The sequence below is a fragment of the Chiloscyllium plagiosum genome, unplaced genomic scaffold, assembly GCF_037043375.1.
Source record: "Chiloscyllium plagiosum isolate Xiang-an unplaced genomic scaffold, Cpla_swu_hap1 HiC_scaffold_37, whole genome shotgun sequence".
NCBI lineage: Eukaryota > Metazoa > Chordata > Chondrichthyes > Orectolobiformes > Hemiscylliidae > Chiloscyllium > Chiloscyllium plagiosum.
The window spans coordinates 1,547,932-1,568,003 of record NW_028270175.1 but is presented as its reverse complement, the minus strand read 5'-3'; the positions used below and the strand labels follow the sequence as shown (position 1 = coordinate 1,568,003).

Genomic DNA, 20,072 nt, shown 5'->3' with positions numbered 1-20,072 from the left:
TGTTGAATCCTTCAGTATACAGTAATGATGAGCAGTAAAGTAACCGGCTCATTTGAACTTATTAAACTTGGAAACCCACTGGACAAACTAGTCGCTGGAACACAGATGTAATAGTACACCTTATGTTTCAAGTGAATGTGCACCAAATTAATTCTGTGCTTCAAAGACATGTATTTTGTGTTTTCATATCTTATTATTTGAAGGTTAGAAAATTATTAGTGGATAATTACAACTTGAGTTTAATTCCTTAACATTTCTTCTGTTTCCAGGATAGATAAATCTTTCATTCGTTTGAGAAGTACACAGTAAGTAACTTTTTAAAAATCTGTCTTGTACAGTAGGTGCCTTGTGCTAAATTCCTGCGTTATTATTTGTTGGCTTAATGTTTAAAAGTTTGCTGATAACTTGATATAGGGACAATAGAATGGAAAACATGTTCAGCAATATGATTGTCTCCATTCTTTGAGGTTTAACCTATTTAAAATTCCTGTCAATCTGTTGATCAACTTATTGTATGGAACCAGTATTAACAATGGAAATTAACACCAGTTACACAAGGACATAGTGAAAGTCAATCATATAAAGCTGTGTCACTGAGTACATGATTCCTTTAGAAACTTGTTTTAAAGTCTGGCTGACATCTAAACTTTAGTATAGAGTGTGCTTTGCCGTGTTATTGTAACAGTGTTGGAGAGTGGCTTGGAAACTGATGTGAGTATTCACAGATAGCAAAAGGATTTTCAGATCTCTGGGCTTTTCTCCTTTCATATAAGAACAATCAATTCATTAACTTATTCAGTAATGAACAATGATCTTCACGATTGTCAGATTGAAGGGAGTCTTTTGCCTGGTTGTGAGGAGCTCTTTCTAGTAAATTAATTTGAACCAAAGAAAAGCGACAGCACAGAAAGAGGCCATTCAGCCCGTCGTCTCTACAACAACTACCCATTCTAATTCCTTTACCGGCTCCTGGTCTGTTGTCCATTGCAGTGTAATAATCTGGGAAGAATCTATTGGTTGGCTTCATCACATTTTAGATTTGGGATATCCATCAACTCTCTCTTGCCAGTCATTCTTTGTTTTTTTTGTTCATTTGATAATTGCGTCATTTCATAATCAAGGGGCCAGTCTTTGAGCGCGTTACATTGTGGTCTCACCAGAGACTTGTAGAGCTGTAGCAAAACCTCGCGACTCTTAAACTCAATATCCCTGTTAATAATAAGCCAAAATACCATATGCTTTCTTAACAACCCTATCCACTTGGGTAGCAACTTTGAGGGATCTATGCACTTGAACACCAAGATCCCTCTGTCCCTCTACACTGCCAAGAACCCTGTCTTTAATCCTATATTTAGCATTTGAGTTCAACCTTCCAAGATGCATCACTTCGCATTTATCCAGGTTGAACTCCATCTGCCATTTCTCAGCTCAGCTCTGCATGCTGTCTGTTGCGCTGCAGCCTGCTATAGCCCTCAGTACTACCAACGACACCTCCAACCTTTGTGTCAACTGCAAATTTACTAACCCACCCCTCAACCTCCTCTTCGATATCATTTATAGAAACTACAAAGAGCAGAGGCCCAAGAACAGAGCCCTGCGGGACCCCGCTCACCACTAACCTTGAGACAGAATACTTTCCATTTACAACCACTCTCTGCCTTCTGTCAGCCAACCAATTCTGAATCCAGATAGCCAAGTCTCCCTGTATCCCATACCTCCTGACTTTATGAATGAGCCTACCATGGGGAACCTTATCAAATCTCTTGCCGAAGTCCATATACACCACATCCACTGCTCGACCTTCGTTGACCTGTCTCGTCATCTCCTCAAAGAACTCAATAAGATTTGTGAGGCATGACCTGCCCCTCACAAAGCCATGCTGACTGCCTTTAGTCACGCTATGCTTTTCCAAATAGTCATAAATCCTATCCTCAGAATTCTTTCCAAAACTTTGCTGACCACAGACGTAAGACTGACTGGTCTGTAATTGCCAGGGATTTCCCTATTCCCCTACTTGAAAAGAGGAACAACATTCGTCTCCTTCCAATCCTCCGGTATGAATCCTGTGGAGAGGGAGGAGGCAAATATCCTCACCAGCGGCTCAGCAATCTCCTTTCTCGCTTCCCGGAGCAGCCGAGGATAAATCTGGTCTGGCCCTGGGGACTTATCAATCTTAATGTTTGCCAAAGTTTCCAGCACATCAACTTCATCAATCTCGATCTGGTCAAATCTGTTTCCCAGCTCCTCCAAAAGTTCTCATTCACAACAAGGTCCCTTTCCTTAGTGAAAACTGAAGCAAAAAACTCATTTAGGGTTTCCCCTATCTGCTCAGACTCTATGTGTAAGTTCTCTCCGCTATCCCTGATGGGCCCTACCTTCTCCCTGATCATTCTCTTATTCCTCACGTATGAGTAAAATGCCTTTGGGTTCTCCCTAATCTTTCCTGCCAAGCCTTTCTCGTGCCCCCTCCTGGCTCTCCACAGTCCATTTCTGAGCTCTTTTCTAGTAAGCCTGTAATCCTCTAAAGCTGTGCTAGATCCTTGCTTCCTCCACCTTCCGTAAGCTGCCTTCTTCCTTTTGACAAGAAGCTCCTCTGTTCTCGTCATCCAAGGTTCCTTAATCTTACCCCTTCATGCATCACTCGCAACAACTGCTCCTTAAACAGTCTCCACATGTCTGCTGTGCCCTTCCTGTGGAACAATTGTCCCCAATCTGTACTTCCCAACTCCTGTCTGATCATGTCATAGTTTCCTTTTCACCAATTAAAAAACTTCCATCGGTAACTCCTCCTTTCCCTCTCCAAGGCTTTGGTAAATGTGAGGCAGTTGTGATCACTTTCATCAAAGTGCTCTCCCACCACGAGATCTGACCCCTGTCCTGGCTCATTGCCGAGCACCAAATCCAAAATGGCCTCTCCCCTTACCGGCCTGTCTACATACGGAGTAAGGAAACCCTCCTGAACACAACTAACAAAAACTGCTCCATCCAAACCATCTGCACTTAGGAGGTTCCAGTCGATATTGGGAAAGTTGAAATCACCCATAACTACAACCCTACTACCTCTGCATTTTTCCAGAATCTGCCCGCCTATGAGTTCTTCAATCTCCCTACTGCTGTTAGGGGGTCTGTAGAAAACCCCCAATATGGTGGCTGTTCCATTGCTGTTCCTAACTCCCACTCATACTGACTCAATAGATAAACCTTCCTCAACAACCTTTTTGTTTCTGTAGCTGTGATGCACTCTCTGATTAGCAATTCCAAACCCCCTCCTCTTTTCCCACCCTCCCTGTTCTTTTTAAACGTTCAAAACCCTGGAATATCTAGCAACCATCCCTGCCCCTGTGAAACCCACATCTCTGTTATGGCCACAACATCACAGTCCCAAGTACTGATCCATGCTCTAAGTTCATCACTCTTATTTCTGATACTCCTTCAAAGGTAATTCGGTTGTAAAGGTATATGGGATGTACTGAAGATGTAAAGCGCTACATCAGGGCAGATTGTTTTTCTAGTTCACTCATGAAATGCTTCTGTACTTCCCCTACCTACTGTCTTTTCCTGGTAACAAAGTTTGGTTTTTGTTCAATACCATTTGACTCCACTTCCTTCCTTTCTCAATTTTAGCTTCCTTATTCTAACTTTAGTCAGTCATTGAACAAGTGCAGAATCCTGGCCACAATATTTCTCCCTTGTCCTGAGACTGTGATACCGCAATTCACCTCATGTACAATCTTGGTTGAACCAAGCAGGTTTTGGTCAGACCGTATGTTAAAAAGTGTAAGAATGTATTGGGACAACTGTAACCTGACAGTGGGTCATTCTGATGGTCACAGATGTTTTTTTTATTGTGCCCAGAAATTATTATTCTGGATTTTTATTCTCATTTACACCATTGGGCATATTATATAATGACTCTCTTCATAAGAAACCACTAATAGCTCAGAGTCCTTTTGCTGTAAATGGATTTTTGCACCATTTTATTGAATTTCCTACATTCCTGGAAATGCACACACTCTTTTTGTAATCTTGTAATCCTGTCTTCATTGAGCAAACAGTTGAAAAGGCTCACCAATATTACAGGAAATTACATTTTGTTTTAGTTGCCTACCCTGAGATTTATTTTTCCCAAAATGACTGCCGTTGTCAGTCTTTCTGTCATAGAGTCATAGAGATGTACAGCATGGAAACAGACCCTTTGGTTCAACCCGTCCATGCCGACCAGATATCCCAACCCAATCTAGTCCCACTTGCCAGCACCCACCCCATATCCCTCCAAACCCTTCCTATTCATATACCCATCCAAATGCCTCTTAAATGTTGCAATTGTACCAGCCTCCACCACATCCTCTGGCAGCTCATTCCATACACGTACCACCCTCTGCGTGAAAAGGTTGCCCCTTAGGTCTCCTTTTATATCTTTCCCCTCTCACCCTAAACCTACACCCTCTAGTTCTGGACTCCCCAATCCCAAGGAAAAGATTTTGTCTATGTATCCTATCCATGTCCTTCATAATTTTGTAAACCTCTATAAGGTCACCCCTCAGCCTCCGAAACTCCAGGGAAAACAGTCCCAGCCTGTTCAGCCTTTCCCTGTAGCTCAGATCCTCCAACCCTGGCAACATCCTTGTCAATCTTTTCTGAACCCTTTCAAGTTTCACAACATCTTTCTGATAGGAAGGAGACCAGAATTGCACGCACTATTCCAACAGTAGGTCAGTGATGCTGGAAGAGCACAGCAGTTCAGACAGCATCCAACGAGCAGCGAAATCGACGTTTCGGGCAAAAGCCCTTGAAGGGCGATTTCGTTGCTCGTTGGATGCTGCCTGAACTGCTGTGCTCTTCCAGCACCACTGATCCAGAATCTGGTTTCCAGCATCTGCAGTCATTGTTTTTACCTCACATTCCAACAGTGGCCTAACCAATGTCCTGTAGAGCTGCAATATGACCTCCCAACTCTTGTACTCAATACCCTGACCAATAAAGGAAAGCATACCAAACGCCTTCTTCACTATCCTATTTACCTGCGACTCCACTTTCAAGGAGCTATGAACCTGCACTCCAAGGTCTCTTTGTTCAGCAACACTCCCTCGGGACCTTACCATTAAGTGGATAAGTCCTGCGAAGATTTGTTTTCCCAAAATGCAGCACCTCACATTTATCAGAATTAAACTCCATCTGCCACTTCTCAGCCCATTGGCCCATCTAGTCCAGATCCTGTTATAATCCGAGGTAACCCTCTTTGCTGTCCACTACACCTCCAATTTTGGTGTCATCTGCAAACTTACTAACTGTACCTTTTATACTCGCATCCAAATCATTTATGTAAATGACAAAAAGTAGAGGACCCAGCACTGATCCTTGTGGCACTCCACTGGTCACAGGCCTCTAGTCTGAAAAACAACCCTCCACCACCACCCTCTGTCTTCTACCTTTGAGCCAGTTCTGTATCCAAATGGCTAGTTCTCCCCGTATTCCATGAGATCTAACCTTGCTAATCAGTCTCCCATGGGGAACCTTGCCGAACGCCTTACTGTAGTCCATATAGATCACATCTACTGCTCTGCCGTCATCAATCTTCTTTGTTATTTCTTCAAAAAACTCAATTAAGTTTGTGAGACATCATTTCCCATGCACAAAGCCATGGTGACTATCCTTAATCAGTCCTTGCCTTTCCAAATACATGTACATCCTGTCCCTCACGATTCCCTCCAACATCTTGCCCAACACCGAGATCAGGCTCGCCGGTCTATAGTTCCCTGGCTTGTCTTTACCACCCTTCTTAAACAGTGGCACCACATTTGCCAACCTCCAGCCTTCCGGCACCTCACCTGTGACTATCGATGATACAAATATCTCAGCAAAAGGCCCAGCAATCACTTCCCTAGCTTACCACAGAGTTCTCGGGTACACCTTATCAGGTCCTGAGGATTTATCCACCTCTAACCGTTTCAAAACATCCACCACTCTTTCCTTTGTAATCTGGACATTTTGTAAGATGTCACCATCTATTTCCCTACAGTCTATATCTTCCGTATCCTTTTCCACAGTAAATACTGATGCAAAATATTCATTTAGTATCTCCCCCATTTTCTGTGACTCCACACAAAGGCTGCCTTGCTGATCTTTGAGGGGCCCTGTTCTCTCCCTAGTTACCCTTTTGTCCTTAATATATTTGTAAAAACCCTTTGGATTCTCCTTAATTCTATTTGCCAAAGCTATCTCATGTCCCCTTTTTGCCCTCCAGATTTCTCTCTTAACTATACTCCTACTTTCTTTATACTCTTCTAAGGATTCACTCGATCTATCGAGTGTGGGCGGCACATTCTTCCCGTGTCTGCGTGAGTTTCCTCCGGGTGCTCCGGTTTCCTCCCACAGTCCAAAGATATACAGGTCAGGTGAATTAGCCATGCTAAATTGCCCATAGTGTTAGGTAAGGGGTAAATGTAGGGGTATGGGTGGGTTGCGCTTCGGCGGGGCGGTGTGGACTTGTTGGGCCGAAGGGCCTGTTTCCACACTGTAAGTAATCTAATCTAATCTATCCTGTCTATACCTGACATATGCTTCCTTCTTTTTCTTAACCGAACCCTCAGTTTCTTTAGTCATCCAGCATTCCCTATACCTACCTGCCTTCCCTTTCACCCTGACAGGAATATACTTTCTCTGGATTCTTGTTATCTCATTTCTGAAGGCTTCCCATTTTCCAGCCGTCCCTTTACCTGCGAACATCTGCCTCCAATCAGCTTTCGAAAGTTCTTGCCTAATACCATCAAAATTGGCCTTTCTCCAATTTAGAACTTCAGCTTTTAGATCTGGTCTATCCTTTTCCATCACGATTTTAAAACGAATAGAATTATGGTCGCTGGTCCCAAAGTGCTCCCTCACTGACACCTCAGTCACCTGCTCTGCCTTATTTCCCAAGAGTAGGACAAGTTTTGCACTTTCTCTAGTAGGTACATCCACATAGTGAATCAGAAAATTGTCTTGTACACACTTAACAAATTCCTCTCCATCTAAACCTTTAACACTGTCTTTAGTCATTTCCTAATGGTTTAACTTCCAGAGGACTGTCAATCATCACCGACTGTACAATTCACCTACTTCTCATTTTGTTTTACAATGATTCTCCTGCCAAGGATTTGAGACTCATTCCTGAACATGAAAAGTGCTGTATTAGTTGTGGTCAGCTTTTGCCTATTCTGGGAATGCAGGTTAACCTGTTCTGTTGTAGGATTCAGCCAGAATTATAAAGATGACTTTTCTGTCTGTTTCTTTTTAAATGCACAGCGCCTTTAAATAGCACAATACTTATTAACATCAAAATAGAGTAGACATAAAATTAGGGATAAAGTGATTGATCTCTGTAATAGTCTCAATTAGTTAAAAATATGTGTTCACCAAATCAAGAATGATTTGTGGGTGTGGAATTATTACCCATATTATGCTTTGTCTGCTTTGGGTGAAGTATTGAACTGTGTCTTCACAAATGCAGTATGTAATGATATTGGACTGCATTCACAGCTGAAGACAATATAAATAGATGGGGCTGAGTGTACACTTGCTGCTCCATTTTTAAATTTAGAATGGAGTGACTGAGAGTTAAACAAAGCTCTAAACATATTTATTCAAATAATTTCCAGCACACAGCTCTCCCAGCATTGGAACGCTGATTGGGTTTCAACTTCAGAGAAGGTCCAACCAGACAGACAGCTCTTTATCAACATTACAAACAAAACTGGCCCAGTAAACTAGACCAAGATATATTACATTACACCTGGACTTGGAATGACATTGTCCCTCCGTCATTGTCACTGGGTGGGTATCCTGGGACATCCTGCCTAACAGCACTGTGGGTGCTCCTACCTCTCCCTCTCCATGGTGCTGGAAGGATATGACTGACCCTGTCTTCCCTAAAGACAGTTATTGACCCTCATCCCACAGAACACTTAATGAACACTTTTTGCTGTAGTTTGAGAAAGAAGTTTTGAGAGCTGGTTTGTGATAGCTGCAGTGATGTAGAGACTCCTTCCTAAAGGTTATACAGTCGACAAGCAGGAGGCTGGGAGAACACAACAAGCCAGGCAGCATCAGGAGGTGGAGAAGTTGAAGTTTCAGGTGTAACCCTTCAGGACTCCTAAAGGTAATACAGCATCTGTAAGAAAGCTCGATATTGGTCACAGCCACGTACTGACATGCCTGTGCGAGTATAAACATTCTGTTTTCACTGGTTCCCACTAGAGGGAACCAACGTTTTAAATTAGGTTCCAGACTCAGCAGAATTCTGCTGTACTTGATGTATCCAGCAGATGTCACTTTGTGACGGTTTACACTGGCCATGTTCTGCTGGACCAACATCTTTTGTTCATTAATACTGTGCCTTCATCGAGTACTCACTCACTCACTCCTCTCTTATTCAGTCACTCTTGACATGGATGTGATTTTGGAAGATAGGATTAAATTCAAAAAGGGCAGTGAGTTGGGTGTGTGACATTCCTTGCTTCCAGTGAGTTCATACAGAATTTCATCTGGTGAGAGGGGTTAGGGGTCATTCAGTCTGTGGGGTTTTCTGTTTCTCAAAGTAAGTTTGTTTTATATTGGTACAGGATGTGAATGTTGTGGGACAGGTTGGCACTGATCCATCCCTAGTTGCCCCTTGAATTGTTTGGCTCTTTAGGTATTTTCAGAGGGTGGTTAAGAGTCAGCTGCATTGCTGTGGGTCTGGAATCGCATGTAGGCCAGACCAGGTAAGGATGGCAGATTTCCTTCTGTGAAGAACAGCAGTAGACCAGATTTAGTTTTGATTCAGTTGTACAGCATGGAAACAGACCCTTCGGTCTAACTCGTCCAAGCTGACCACATATTCCAATCTAATCTAGTCCAATTTGCCAGCACTTGGCTCATATCCCTCTAAACCATTCCTATTCATGTACACATCCAGATGCCTTTTGAAATGCTGTAATTGTACCAGCCTCCACCACTTCCTATGGTAGCTCATTCCATACACACACCACCGTCTGAGTGAAAGCATTGCCCCTTAGATCCCTTTTAAATCTTTCCCCTCTCACCCTAAACCAATACCCTCTGGTTCTGAACTACACAATAGTTTCATAGTCACCATTAGAATAGCTTTTTAATTCTAGATTTTTATAGAATTCAACATTCCCACCTGCCAGGATGGGATTGGAACCCGTGCTCCTGAGAGCATTTACCTAGAATTCCGGATCACAACTGCAGTGACATTTTCACTACACAATTGCTTCCCTGCTTCACAAACCTCCCCCACCCACATAATTGGGCAAGTTGGACAACTCATTCTTTTCCAATGCAACAAGGGAGCGCCGCGCTGTCGGAGGGTCGGCGCTGAGGGAGCACCGCGCTGTCGGAGGTTCGGCGCTGAGGGAGCGCCGCGCTGTCGGAGGTTCGGCGCTGAAGGAGCGCCGCGCTGTCGTGGGTTCGGCGCTGAGGGAGCGCCGCGCTGTTGGAGGTTTGGCGCTGAGGGAGTGCTGTGCTGTCGGACGGTCGGCGCTGAGGGAGCGCCGCGCTGTCGGAGGGTCGGCGCTGAGGGAGTTGTGCTGTGCATGGCCACGCTGACCGGTTATTGAGGGGCCATCCTTGTCACTGAAATCTCATTGCCTTGAATTGTTATTTTCAATAGAAGATTCCAGGAAAAGGTTAGTTTGCATTTTTTGTGGACAGGCTTAGAGTCTACTATGTGTTTTGAAATACAATAGCAATCATCAATTTAACTGAAGACATGCTTGCTTTCATATAATCTGGTTATACTAGTTGGATTTAGTTATACCAATTAGGATTTAACAATCCAAAAGCCTGTAATATCCATTCTCACTCCAATTTGCCAGGACAAACTGCACAAGTGAGAGACAGTGATAACACGTGCCCTCTGACTTTACCCCAGCAATATTCCATGTCCATCCTCCACGTACAGGGTTTTACAATTGCATCTATATTTTTAAGTCTTATTTATAATTAGTAAATAGTTGGACATTTGTTTTCTCATCTTGTGTTAATCTGAGGTAGAGTCTGTTGACTGGAGCTTATAACATTTTGGATAGCCATGGTTCAAGAGGAAGTTCACAAATTTCTTAACAGTCGAGAGGGCATCCAACGTCTCCACTGACTGATGTGTAGTTTTTGTCTACACTTTGAAATAGCTGTTTTCCAAAATGTGAATGTGGTGCTAAATATAATTGAAAAAACCCACAGATGAGAGGGAGCAGGAGCTGGAACTAATGGATCTTTGCCTTTCATGTTCAGTGTACTGGGATGATGATCTCCTACATGTGTATCATTTTCAATCATCTCTGAACTCCACAACAGTCCCTCACTGCGGTGTGGAGAATTTGAGTGAATTGCTGTCATGGTGATCATCTTTTAAGTTAGTGGATTTGTCGTAACATGTTATTGAAAAGAAGATAATTCAGTTTGTTTATGTTGATTTTTTTTCTCTGAAGGAGCTGTCCATATCTGGGCTCTCTCTCTGCACAGTATATACAGTAACACATTATGATTATGACAGTAACACGTTTCTACTTCTCCTTTTGCTGTGCACTCCAGAACATTCTCTGTCAAGCAATTGACCATCAGGTTGAACTGAAGTCGTTAGATTCTTCATAGCGTCTTGTCTCTAGCAGACAGAGAATTAATGTCCCGAGACAATTCCTCCATGAAACTGCTCCAAGTAAAAGAAAATTGAACAGATTGTATGTTGTTCTTCAATGCGGAGTTGGTTATCCATCATAATAGACATGCATTACAGTTTAGAACCAAGCAGGAAAGAAGGGCTGAAATGAATTGATCTCAGGACTGATGCAGTCAGGTGTATCCTGCAGCTTTATAATAATTTATTGAAAATCGTTCAGGTGAGTATCTAATGGACAATTCCTTCTATGGCATTCTGTGAAATTCCATCACTGCAGCTTCTTTTGCAAAGTTATCCACTAATTCTGCCATTTAACAGGTAATGTTAATATGAACACTGATCAGGACATGAAAAATGGGATCTGGAATAATGCTGGATTTGTATCTCTCCCATTTTACTCTCGGTTAATGTCACAGCATTGAATTATTTCAGGATAAGTTCAAAGCTGACACTTCACTCAATTCTAATTGGTCTTAATGATTCCCCCACCCCTACCTGCCCCACAATAAATAGTTACATTCCCTCAGCAATGCTTAATATACAGGAAATGTAAATTCTTCATCAAAGTGACTGTGTTATTTGCTTGCACAAGTTGGTGAGAATTAGCTATGATGTGCTCCTTCTGGGCTTTAAGTCCTGTTTAAGATTCAGATGGCTTTGACAAGAAAACAGTCTGCAGCCTTTCTGCACTGAGTCTGCAAAAGGTTTCTATAAAACTGTCGGAGTGCTGTGGTATTGCAGCCCCTATCATTGATAAACAATTTACTTAAAATAAGATGCAGTATGCCAAGCTATATCACACAATCCAGATGTACAATGCCTACTATCACTCTGTGACTGTGCTTAATGAATTTTATAAAGGTAATATTTCTATTGGAAATTGATTTAACGAAAGTCATTGAGGATTTGTACAAAGGTGGATCTCTTTTCTGTGTTCGTCTGACTCTCTGGTTTCCTTCTTTGCTCCTCGTGTGAAAATAAACAATTTAACATCTCAAGGAGATGTTTTGTGTTTGCATTTGCACAGAATAACTAAACTTTACGTAGGAAATGCAGCCCGGAAACAGGCCATTCAACCCAAGCAACTCCTGCTGGTCTTTATGCTCCACTCCAGTTTCTTCCCACCCTCCTCTTTTGTTTATCAAGCTCCAATGTCTTGGTGTTATTGTTACATCTCAACTACTTCCTGTTGGTGCAATTTCCACCTTCTTTCCTACTCCAAAAGGTTTAGTTTCCTCTTTGATTTCCCATGAGTAGAATCGCTCTCGCTGAGAATTTGTACTAAATTGCTTCACTTGACAACCTTTCTACCTTATTTCTTCCAATGTGCCACCTTCTTATTACCAAAATGTAGTACTTCATCCTTTATCTGATAAAAATGATTTGCCAATCATAGTGATTCGAATGAGGTTGGCCGGGTGGATCTCAATGAGTTGGAGTTGTTAATCTGGATCAATCAGGGAGTCCTGGCTGACAGATATAAACAGGAGTTGATGATCACACAGCATTGCCCTTTGATGTGAAGGGCAGTGCTTGTCACTGGCCACTCGGGTGTTTTGCAATCTTCCTGGTGGTGGAAATTGAATAAAGATTTGTGCACCTTGTGTCTCTCACTGTGTCTCACACCGACACACACAGACCATGGGTGCGGGGGAAAAAATAAGCACTATCGCAGTTAGGCGGCAGTGTGGGGGTTAAATAAAGAAAAAAAGAAAAGAAAAAGAGGAGTATCAGACCAAAAAAAACAGTCGTGTAAAAAAAAACAGGAGTTTCGGGATTCTTCTCACTCTAGGGACTGGCTTTGAGCTGGTCAGAGTGTGTCTGTGTGTGTGTGTCTGTGTGTCTGTGTGTGTGTTGTGTGTGTGTGTGTAATTAAAGGGTGACTTGGTGATGGGATACTTGCTTCAATGGAGTTATTTAATCAATTATACATCATTCAAGTTTACTAATGTCATCTTGTAATTTTGTTATTTTTCCTGTCTAGTACTAGCTATGCCAAAAACTAACCAAAGGAGTGTCCTGTAATCTACCTATATCCACATGTTCCAGACCTAATCTGTATCCCAGACCAGGGAATTAGATAGAATCCCAATTTATGGATCAATTATTATGTGGTGTTTTTGCCTATTCAGCGAAATAATAGAAGCAGGAGGAGGCCATTTTGCCTGTTTAGAGCCTGCTTTGCTATTCATTATGATCATGGCTGATCATTCAATTCAATAGCTTGTTCCTGCTTTTCCACCATATTCTTTGATCCCTTTAACCCCATGTGTTATATCCAACTCCTTCTTCAAATCATACACTGTTTTCTGTGGTGGTGAATTCCACAGGCTCACCACTCTCTGGATGAATAAATTTCTCCTTTTTTGTTCAGTTCTAACTAGTTAACCAGTATCCTTTTTAAATTATAACCCCTGGTTCTGGACACCCTAGGATCAGGAGCATCCTTCCTGTATCTCCACTATCTCATCCTGTTAGAATAATTAGGTTTTCCTGAGAACTCCCCCCATCGACCCATTTTCCTGAACTCCATTGAATATTCTCTAAGCTGATTCAAGCTCCCACATCAGTAGCCCCCCTCCCCCACCCCCTCCCCCACCCCCTTCGGATCATAATTTTAGATGATCACTTTGTGGGCGTGTAAATGAGACCGCTCAAATTTGCGTTATACTTGCAATAGATCATTTGAGTTCTGGAGACAGGCAATTGAGTTGATGCACATTCAGAATACTATATTAACACAATATGACTTTAGAATACTTGTGGTGTATTGGTAATTTTCCTACTTTCTGAGCCAGGAAGCCTGGGTTCAAGTCCCACATGCTCCGAGGATAACATCTCCGAACAGGTTGAGTGGAAAATATTTAGCAGGACAACTCACCCAATGATTGTCCATGTTCTAAAATCACTTCAGCCAGGTGAGCTGTGATTCCATATTTGAAGAGTTTAAGTTAAGTTCACCACTGTTTTCCAACGCAACATTGCTTTTGCCTGATAGCTGTGGAGACACTTTTAGTCCCAGCAGGTTTCCAGTTAGGGTTGCTCTATTCTGAAAAGAACACCTTTTCCATATATCTCTATTAGCTGGGTGCCTATCTTTGTGCCACATTTCATGTGGTCAATAATCACTGGGTGCCTATCTTTGCCCTGTATCTTTCCAATCCCAAATGTGAACCTACTTTATACAATAAAATGGAGCTGACAACATGCATTGTTGTAAATTATTAATACTTGCACAAAATATCCTACAGATTCTTGATGGGAAAGTTATAGCATCACCTGTGCTTTCAGATATGTGAGAAAAGTTACTTCAAGTTTTAAATGTGTTGCTAAAGGACAGGCTATTGCCTACATCTGAGTGAAAGATTTGAATGCACTTCAATGTGGCTTGGAGGGAGTGCCGCACTGTGGGAGGGTCAGTGCTGAGGGAGTGCCGCACTGTGGGAGGGTCAGTGCTGAGGGAGTGCTGCACTGTGGGAGGGTCAGTGCCGAGGGAGTGCCACACTGTGGGAGGGTCAGTGCTGAGGGAGTGCCGCACTGTGGGAAGGTCAGTGCCGAGGGAGTGCCGCACTGTGGGAGGGTCAGTGCCGAGGGAGTGCCGCACTGTGGGAGGGTCAGTGCCGAGGGAGTGCCGCACTGTGGGAGGGTCAGTGCCGAGGGAGTGCTGCACTGTGGGAGAGTCCGTACTGAGGGAGTGCCGCATTGTTGCTTATTATCATGGCCCAAAGAAGAGCAGGAGTAGTCTCTCTACTGTCCTGGCCAATGTCACTAAAGCTAATTAGCTGCTTGTGTATCACCTAGATATCTGTGGGATTTTGCTGACCATATGTTACTTCTCTGTTAGTGAGTTTTGAGAAGATTTGTAGCTTGGGTTGAGGTTCTGGATGTAGGCTTGGTTGCTGAGCTGGAAGGTTCGTTTTCAGACATTTCGTCACCATACTAGGCAACATCTTCAGTGAGCCTCCGAATGAAGCACTGGTGCAGTAGCCCGCTTTCTATTTATATATTTGAGTTTCCTAGGGTTGGTGATGTCATTTCCTATGGTGATGCCATTTCCTGTTCTTTTTCTCAGGGGGAATGGTAAACAGGATCCAAGTCAATGGGTTTGTTGATAGAGTTCTGGTTGGAATGCCATGCTTCTAGGAATTCTCATGCATGAGTCTGTTTGGCTTGTCCTAGGATGGATGTGTTGTCCTAGTCGAAGTGGTGTCCTCCTTCTTCTGTATGTAAGGATGTTAGTGAGAGAGGGTCATGTCTTTTTGTGGCTAGTTGTTCATGTATCCTGGTGGCTAGTTTTCTGCCTGTTTGTCCAATGTAGTGTTTGTTACAGTTCTTCCAAGATATTTAAATGACATTTAATGACATGTAAATGGCATAAATGACAATACCTTGCAAGAAATGTAACAAACACTACATTGGACAAACAGGCAGAAAACTAGCCACTTGGATACATGAACACCGACTAGCCACAAAACAACTTGATCCACTCTCACTAGTATCCTTACATATGGATGAGGAAGGACACCACTTTGACTGGGACAACACATCCATCCTAGGACAAGCCAAACAGAGACACACACGAGAATTCCTAGAAGCATGGCATTCCAACCAGAACTCTATCAACATTGACTTGGATCCTGTTTACCATTCCCCTGAGAAAAAGAACAGGAAATGGCATCACCATAGGAAATGACATCACCAACCCTAGGAAAGTCAAACATAGAAAGTGAGCCATACAACCAATGCTTCATTCGGAGGCTCACTGAAGATGTTACTTAGTGTGGTGATGAAACATCTGAAAACGAACCTTCCAGCTCAGCGAGCAAACCTACATCCATTACTTCTGTCTCACTCCCCTACTGAAATTTAGGAAAATTCATAGCTGTGCTACCCTTTGTTTCTGATATTATGAAAAGTGTTGCATAATGCAAATACTGTCTAATGTTTACATACATTGTGCACAATATAATAGATTTGGAAAAATTTGCATTGGTTACAAAATCTTTTGACACTTTCAGCATTTTGTTAGGAATGCCATTGCATAATTTTTATGTAGCTCTAAAGTTATTCTATAGAATCCATTTCATGTGGTCAATAATCACTGTGTGCTCTCTGGGCAATAACCCAGAGAGATGTAGGCAATAGCCTGTCCTTTAGCAACACATTTAAAATTTGAAGTAACTTTTCTCACATATCTGAAAGCACAGGTGATGCTATAACTTTCCCATCAAGAATCTGTAGGATATTTTGTGCAAGTATTAATAATTTACAACAATGCATGTTGTCAGCTCCATTTTATTATATAAAGTAGGTTCACATTTGGGATTGGAAAGATACAGGGCAAAGATAGGCACCCAGTGATTATTGACCACATGAAATGTGGCACAAAGATAGGCACCCAGTGATTATTGACCACATGAAATGTGGCACTGTGTGCTCTCTGTTTTTATGATATTGGGGGGAAAATAAAATTACGATTTTGGATGTCAGAATGTTGGTTGTACGGGCATGACTCTAAAAGCTGAGAATCACTGATTAATTTGAGATATTCTTATTGCCAGACTGAAGCACTTGGTTGAGGGAAACTCTCTTTGCTCTGAAAGACAGAGCTTTGAGCAGGCCAGGGAGAGTCTCTCACTGACCTCATTGTCCTCCAGCTGCAGTCACTGCCTGTCTGTGTTCTGCCCCACCCCCCGCCCACCTCCAGGGAAAAGCCTGGAGAGGAGCATCTTTTATTGTGGAACTGCCCAGGATGAAGCTCCACAAGAAATCCTGCAGCTCTTCCCAGATTTCCTTTACAGAGTCCTGTTCCTCATGGAAGCAATCGATGATCTGTTCCTTACCTCCAGCACCTTGGGGACAGTATGCAGAGGGGTGAAACTCTAGACTCAGTGACTCTCACTGAAACTATCCAAGACATTCCAGACACTGGCTAAACTTGTGGAGGAATTTCCTCCTGACCAAACTACAAACAGAATGGTGCTGCTCTCCAGAGGGTAAATTGGTCATTGGTGTGACTGTTCTGCTTTCTTTTCATATTGGAATCAAACACATTAAGGTAAAGATTCCCATCTGCAATCTCACATGAATATTTCATATCCTTGAATGAAATGCTACCTTGCTATCTTACTGAGAGATATTACCAATTATTTCCATCTTACTGTGTTAGAAAAGACTTCACTCCAGCTTGCCATATCAGCTAAGTATCTTAGCACTGTTGCTTCATTCAAAGGCTTTTAATTTAAGATCTGATTTCCTTGCAATAGCTTTTGCGTGTATTAATATGGTCATGAAGATAGGCTGATTGTATTGTCATTTTATCACATCACCTTTTTGATTTTAAGTATTTTCTGAATTAAAAGTAGGTGTGTTATTTGAGCAACTTGATTAGAAGCTGGATAGGTCAAAGCATTGAGACAAGACAGCTGTGCTTAAACATACATTCCAAACAGTAGCTCTGTTTGGAAACAGAATGGTGTAGACTGTGCCTTTTCCCCGGGGGCAGATAGTGGCACCGGTCAGAAGCTCCACAACCCATATCTATTGATAGCAGTTGCTGTGTAATGGATTTTAAGCCCACACTCCTTCCTTCCTTCCTTGAATCTGGCAGCACATCACAATGACAATATGAACAACTTGCATTTATTGATTTGACAAGATAAAGTCTAACAGTGTGTAGTGTTCTGTTTGTTTGCTAATATTCCCTTATTTATCATCGTCGTTTGTGGGGAACTTGTGGTTTGCAAACAGGCTGCAGATTTCCTCCAATAACGATAATCCAAAAATCTTCCATTGGATGAAAAAGATTGTAAAAGATGCTATGTAAGTGTGTGCTTCCTTTTTCTTTTCTTTCTGCTTCATATGTTAACTTTGGTTTGCATTGTCACCAAACCCAATGTAAATCTTGCCCAAAACACTGCTCAGGAACGCCAGTCCAGTTTTACTCTCTGCCTTGCATGTCCTAGGGATGTGGAAGCTCATTGTACCTCACCCAATGCAGCTAACATCTGCTAAATCAGAAAAGACTTGCAGATCAAACCTGATTCTTCCTGGACTTGACTAATCATGGAACATGGATAGAAATTAACCTGAATTTTAATCCCCAGGGAGACTCATGTTGGTTGAGGTTGCATCTTCCAGGAGGGTTTAGCAGGAACATTCTGAATCTTCTACAACATGATTCCTTTATTCCTCTTCCATATTCCACCTGCTGCTACTTGGGTACAGTGGCCTTAAGTGGACAAAATATATGATGGGATCTGAATGCCTGAACCTGATTGGGTATACCACTTGGCCAGTGGGCAGGAGCAGGACTTAGGAAGCTCAGAATCCAATAGTATGGTTCCTGAGAGTCGGAAAAGTGATTGGGAGTTGGGGGTGAAGGTCAAAGTTATTTCCCCAATTCCTCCTTAAGAATTACACACACACACACACACACACACACACACACACACACACACACACACCACCCTGACCCTGCACCTACCAACCTCCCCCACCCCCAAGCTGGTCTCAGCAGTTGGGCAGAGTTAAAATGAGAGAGTTTCATAAAATTTATTGATCTGCCAGTTTATTGGGAAGTGTTAATCTTTCAAAGAAGCTGTAAATCAGAGTTATCCAGTGCAGAAGAAACTGTTTTGGCACACCGCGTCATACCCTCATGTAAAAAACATTTGACCTTCAACCTAATTCCCGGACCCTTGAATGTTATGACATGCCAAGTGCTCATTCAGGTGCCTTTTTTAAAGCATGTAAGGTAACTCGTCTCTCCCACCCTCCCAGGCAGCACATTCCAGTCCGTCACCACCCTCTGGGTAAAACCATTTTTCCTCACATTTCCCCCCGACTAAAGTCCTGCCCCGCACCCTGAACCCTCCCCTGGTGACTGATCCTCCAACTAAGGGGAACAATTGCTCCTTATCCATTCTATCCATGCACCTCATAATTTTGTACACGTCAGTCAGATCGCCCCTCAGCTTTCTCTGCTTCCTTGAATGCAACCCAAGCGTATCCAACCTTTCCTCATTACTTTAGTTTTTCATCCCAGGCTGCATCCTGGTGAATCTCCTCCTCACCCTCTCCAGTGCAACCATATCCTTCCAACAAGGAGGCATCCAGAAATGCACACAGTACTCTAGCTGTAGTCTCACCAAAGTTCCGTACAGCCCCATCGTGACTTCCCTGCTTTTGTAATCTATACCTTGATTGATTAAAGGCAAGTGTCCCATGTGCCTTTTCTCATTACCTGAGAAATACCCTTCCACCTTCAGAGATCTGTAGACAAACACACCAAGATGCCTTTTTTTTCTACAGAACTTCCTGGTGCCATGTTGTTCATTGAATATGTCCTTGTCAAATTACTCTTTCCAAAGTGTATCACCTCACACTTTTCAGAGTTACATTCCATCTGCTGCTTATCTGCCCATTGACCATCCAGATTAAATCTTTTCATAGTCAACCTCACTGTTAGCCACCTGACCAATCACTGCCTCTTCTGCAAAGGTACTACTCCCGTGGGCGGCACGGTGGCACAGTGGTTAGCACTGCTGCCTCGCAGCGCCAGAGACCCGGGTTCAATTCCCGACTCAGGCAACTGACTGTGTGGAGTTTGCACGTTCTCCCCGTGTCTGCGTGGGTTTCCTCCGGGTGCTCCGGTTTCCTCCCACAGTCCAAAGATGTGCAGGTTAGGTTAATTGGCCATACTAAATTGCCCGTAATGTTAGGTAAGGGGTAAATGTAGGGGTATGGGTGGGTTTCGCTTCGGCGGGTCGGTGTGGACTTGTTGGGCCGAAGGGCCTGTTTCCACACTGTAATCTAATCTAATCTAATCCCTCTGTCCCAACATGGTCAGCTGTGTTGTTTATATGAATGATGAATAGTAGGGGACCAGCATACAGCCCCGTGTACCCCACTGGACACTGGCTTCCAGTCAGTAAGGCAGTCTTCTGGCATCAGCCTGTGTCTCCCACAACTGAGGCGGGTTTGAATCAATTATAAAATAATCTTGTGTCTCATGTGCATTTGCCTTCTTGATAAGTCTCCTATGTGGGACTTTGTCAAAGGAAAATTAAAGCTAATATAAGAACCAATGGATGTTCTCTATCCAAATGCACAAAGCAGAAGGAATAGAATTAGAAAAGCAATCCAGTAGTTTCTCACTTGTCAGCAAGATTACTCCAGATCTCCACGATAGGCATCACTGACCTTTCCAACATCCACAGTGAGGGAAGATCCCTGCACTCCGATCTGGGATGTTGGTCAGTAGAAACTCTGACAGTCACAGTGTCTCTGAGTTGGGGACTGAGCATCAGGTATGATATTCTATGTCTTTCAGAGTAGAAAAAGGAATCATATATGGGACATTTCTAAGAAGGGACTCAGCGATCATAAACTTTGAAATAGGTATTGAAATTGA

The 20,072-nt window shown here is 42.8% G+C and overlaps 1 protein-coding gene across 5 annotated transcripts in view; it reads left to right on the top strand.

The window, feature by feature from the left end:
* The window catches only part of LOC122540477 (rap1 GTPase-activating protein 1), a 505,352-nt gene that overhangs the window by 143,863 nt on the left and 341,417 nt on the right, over positions 1-20,072 (top strand). For 4 of the 5 annotated variants that reach the window (XM_043676342.2, XM_043676331.2, XM_087980194.1 and 1 more), the window contains exon 2: positions 270-305. The exons of the other annotated variant lie outside the window; for it this stretch is intronic. Coding sequence is in view for 1 of the 4 variants with exons in the window: in XM_043676331.2 (XP_043532266.2) it covers positions 270-305 (36 nt within the window). In the remaining 3 variants the exon portion in view is untranslated. The remainder of the gene's footprint in view (positions 1-269; positions 306-20,072) is intronic. 5 annotated transcript variants of the gene reach the window in all.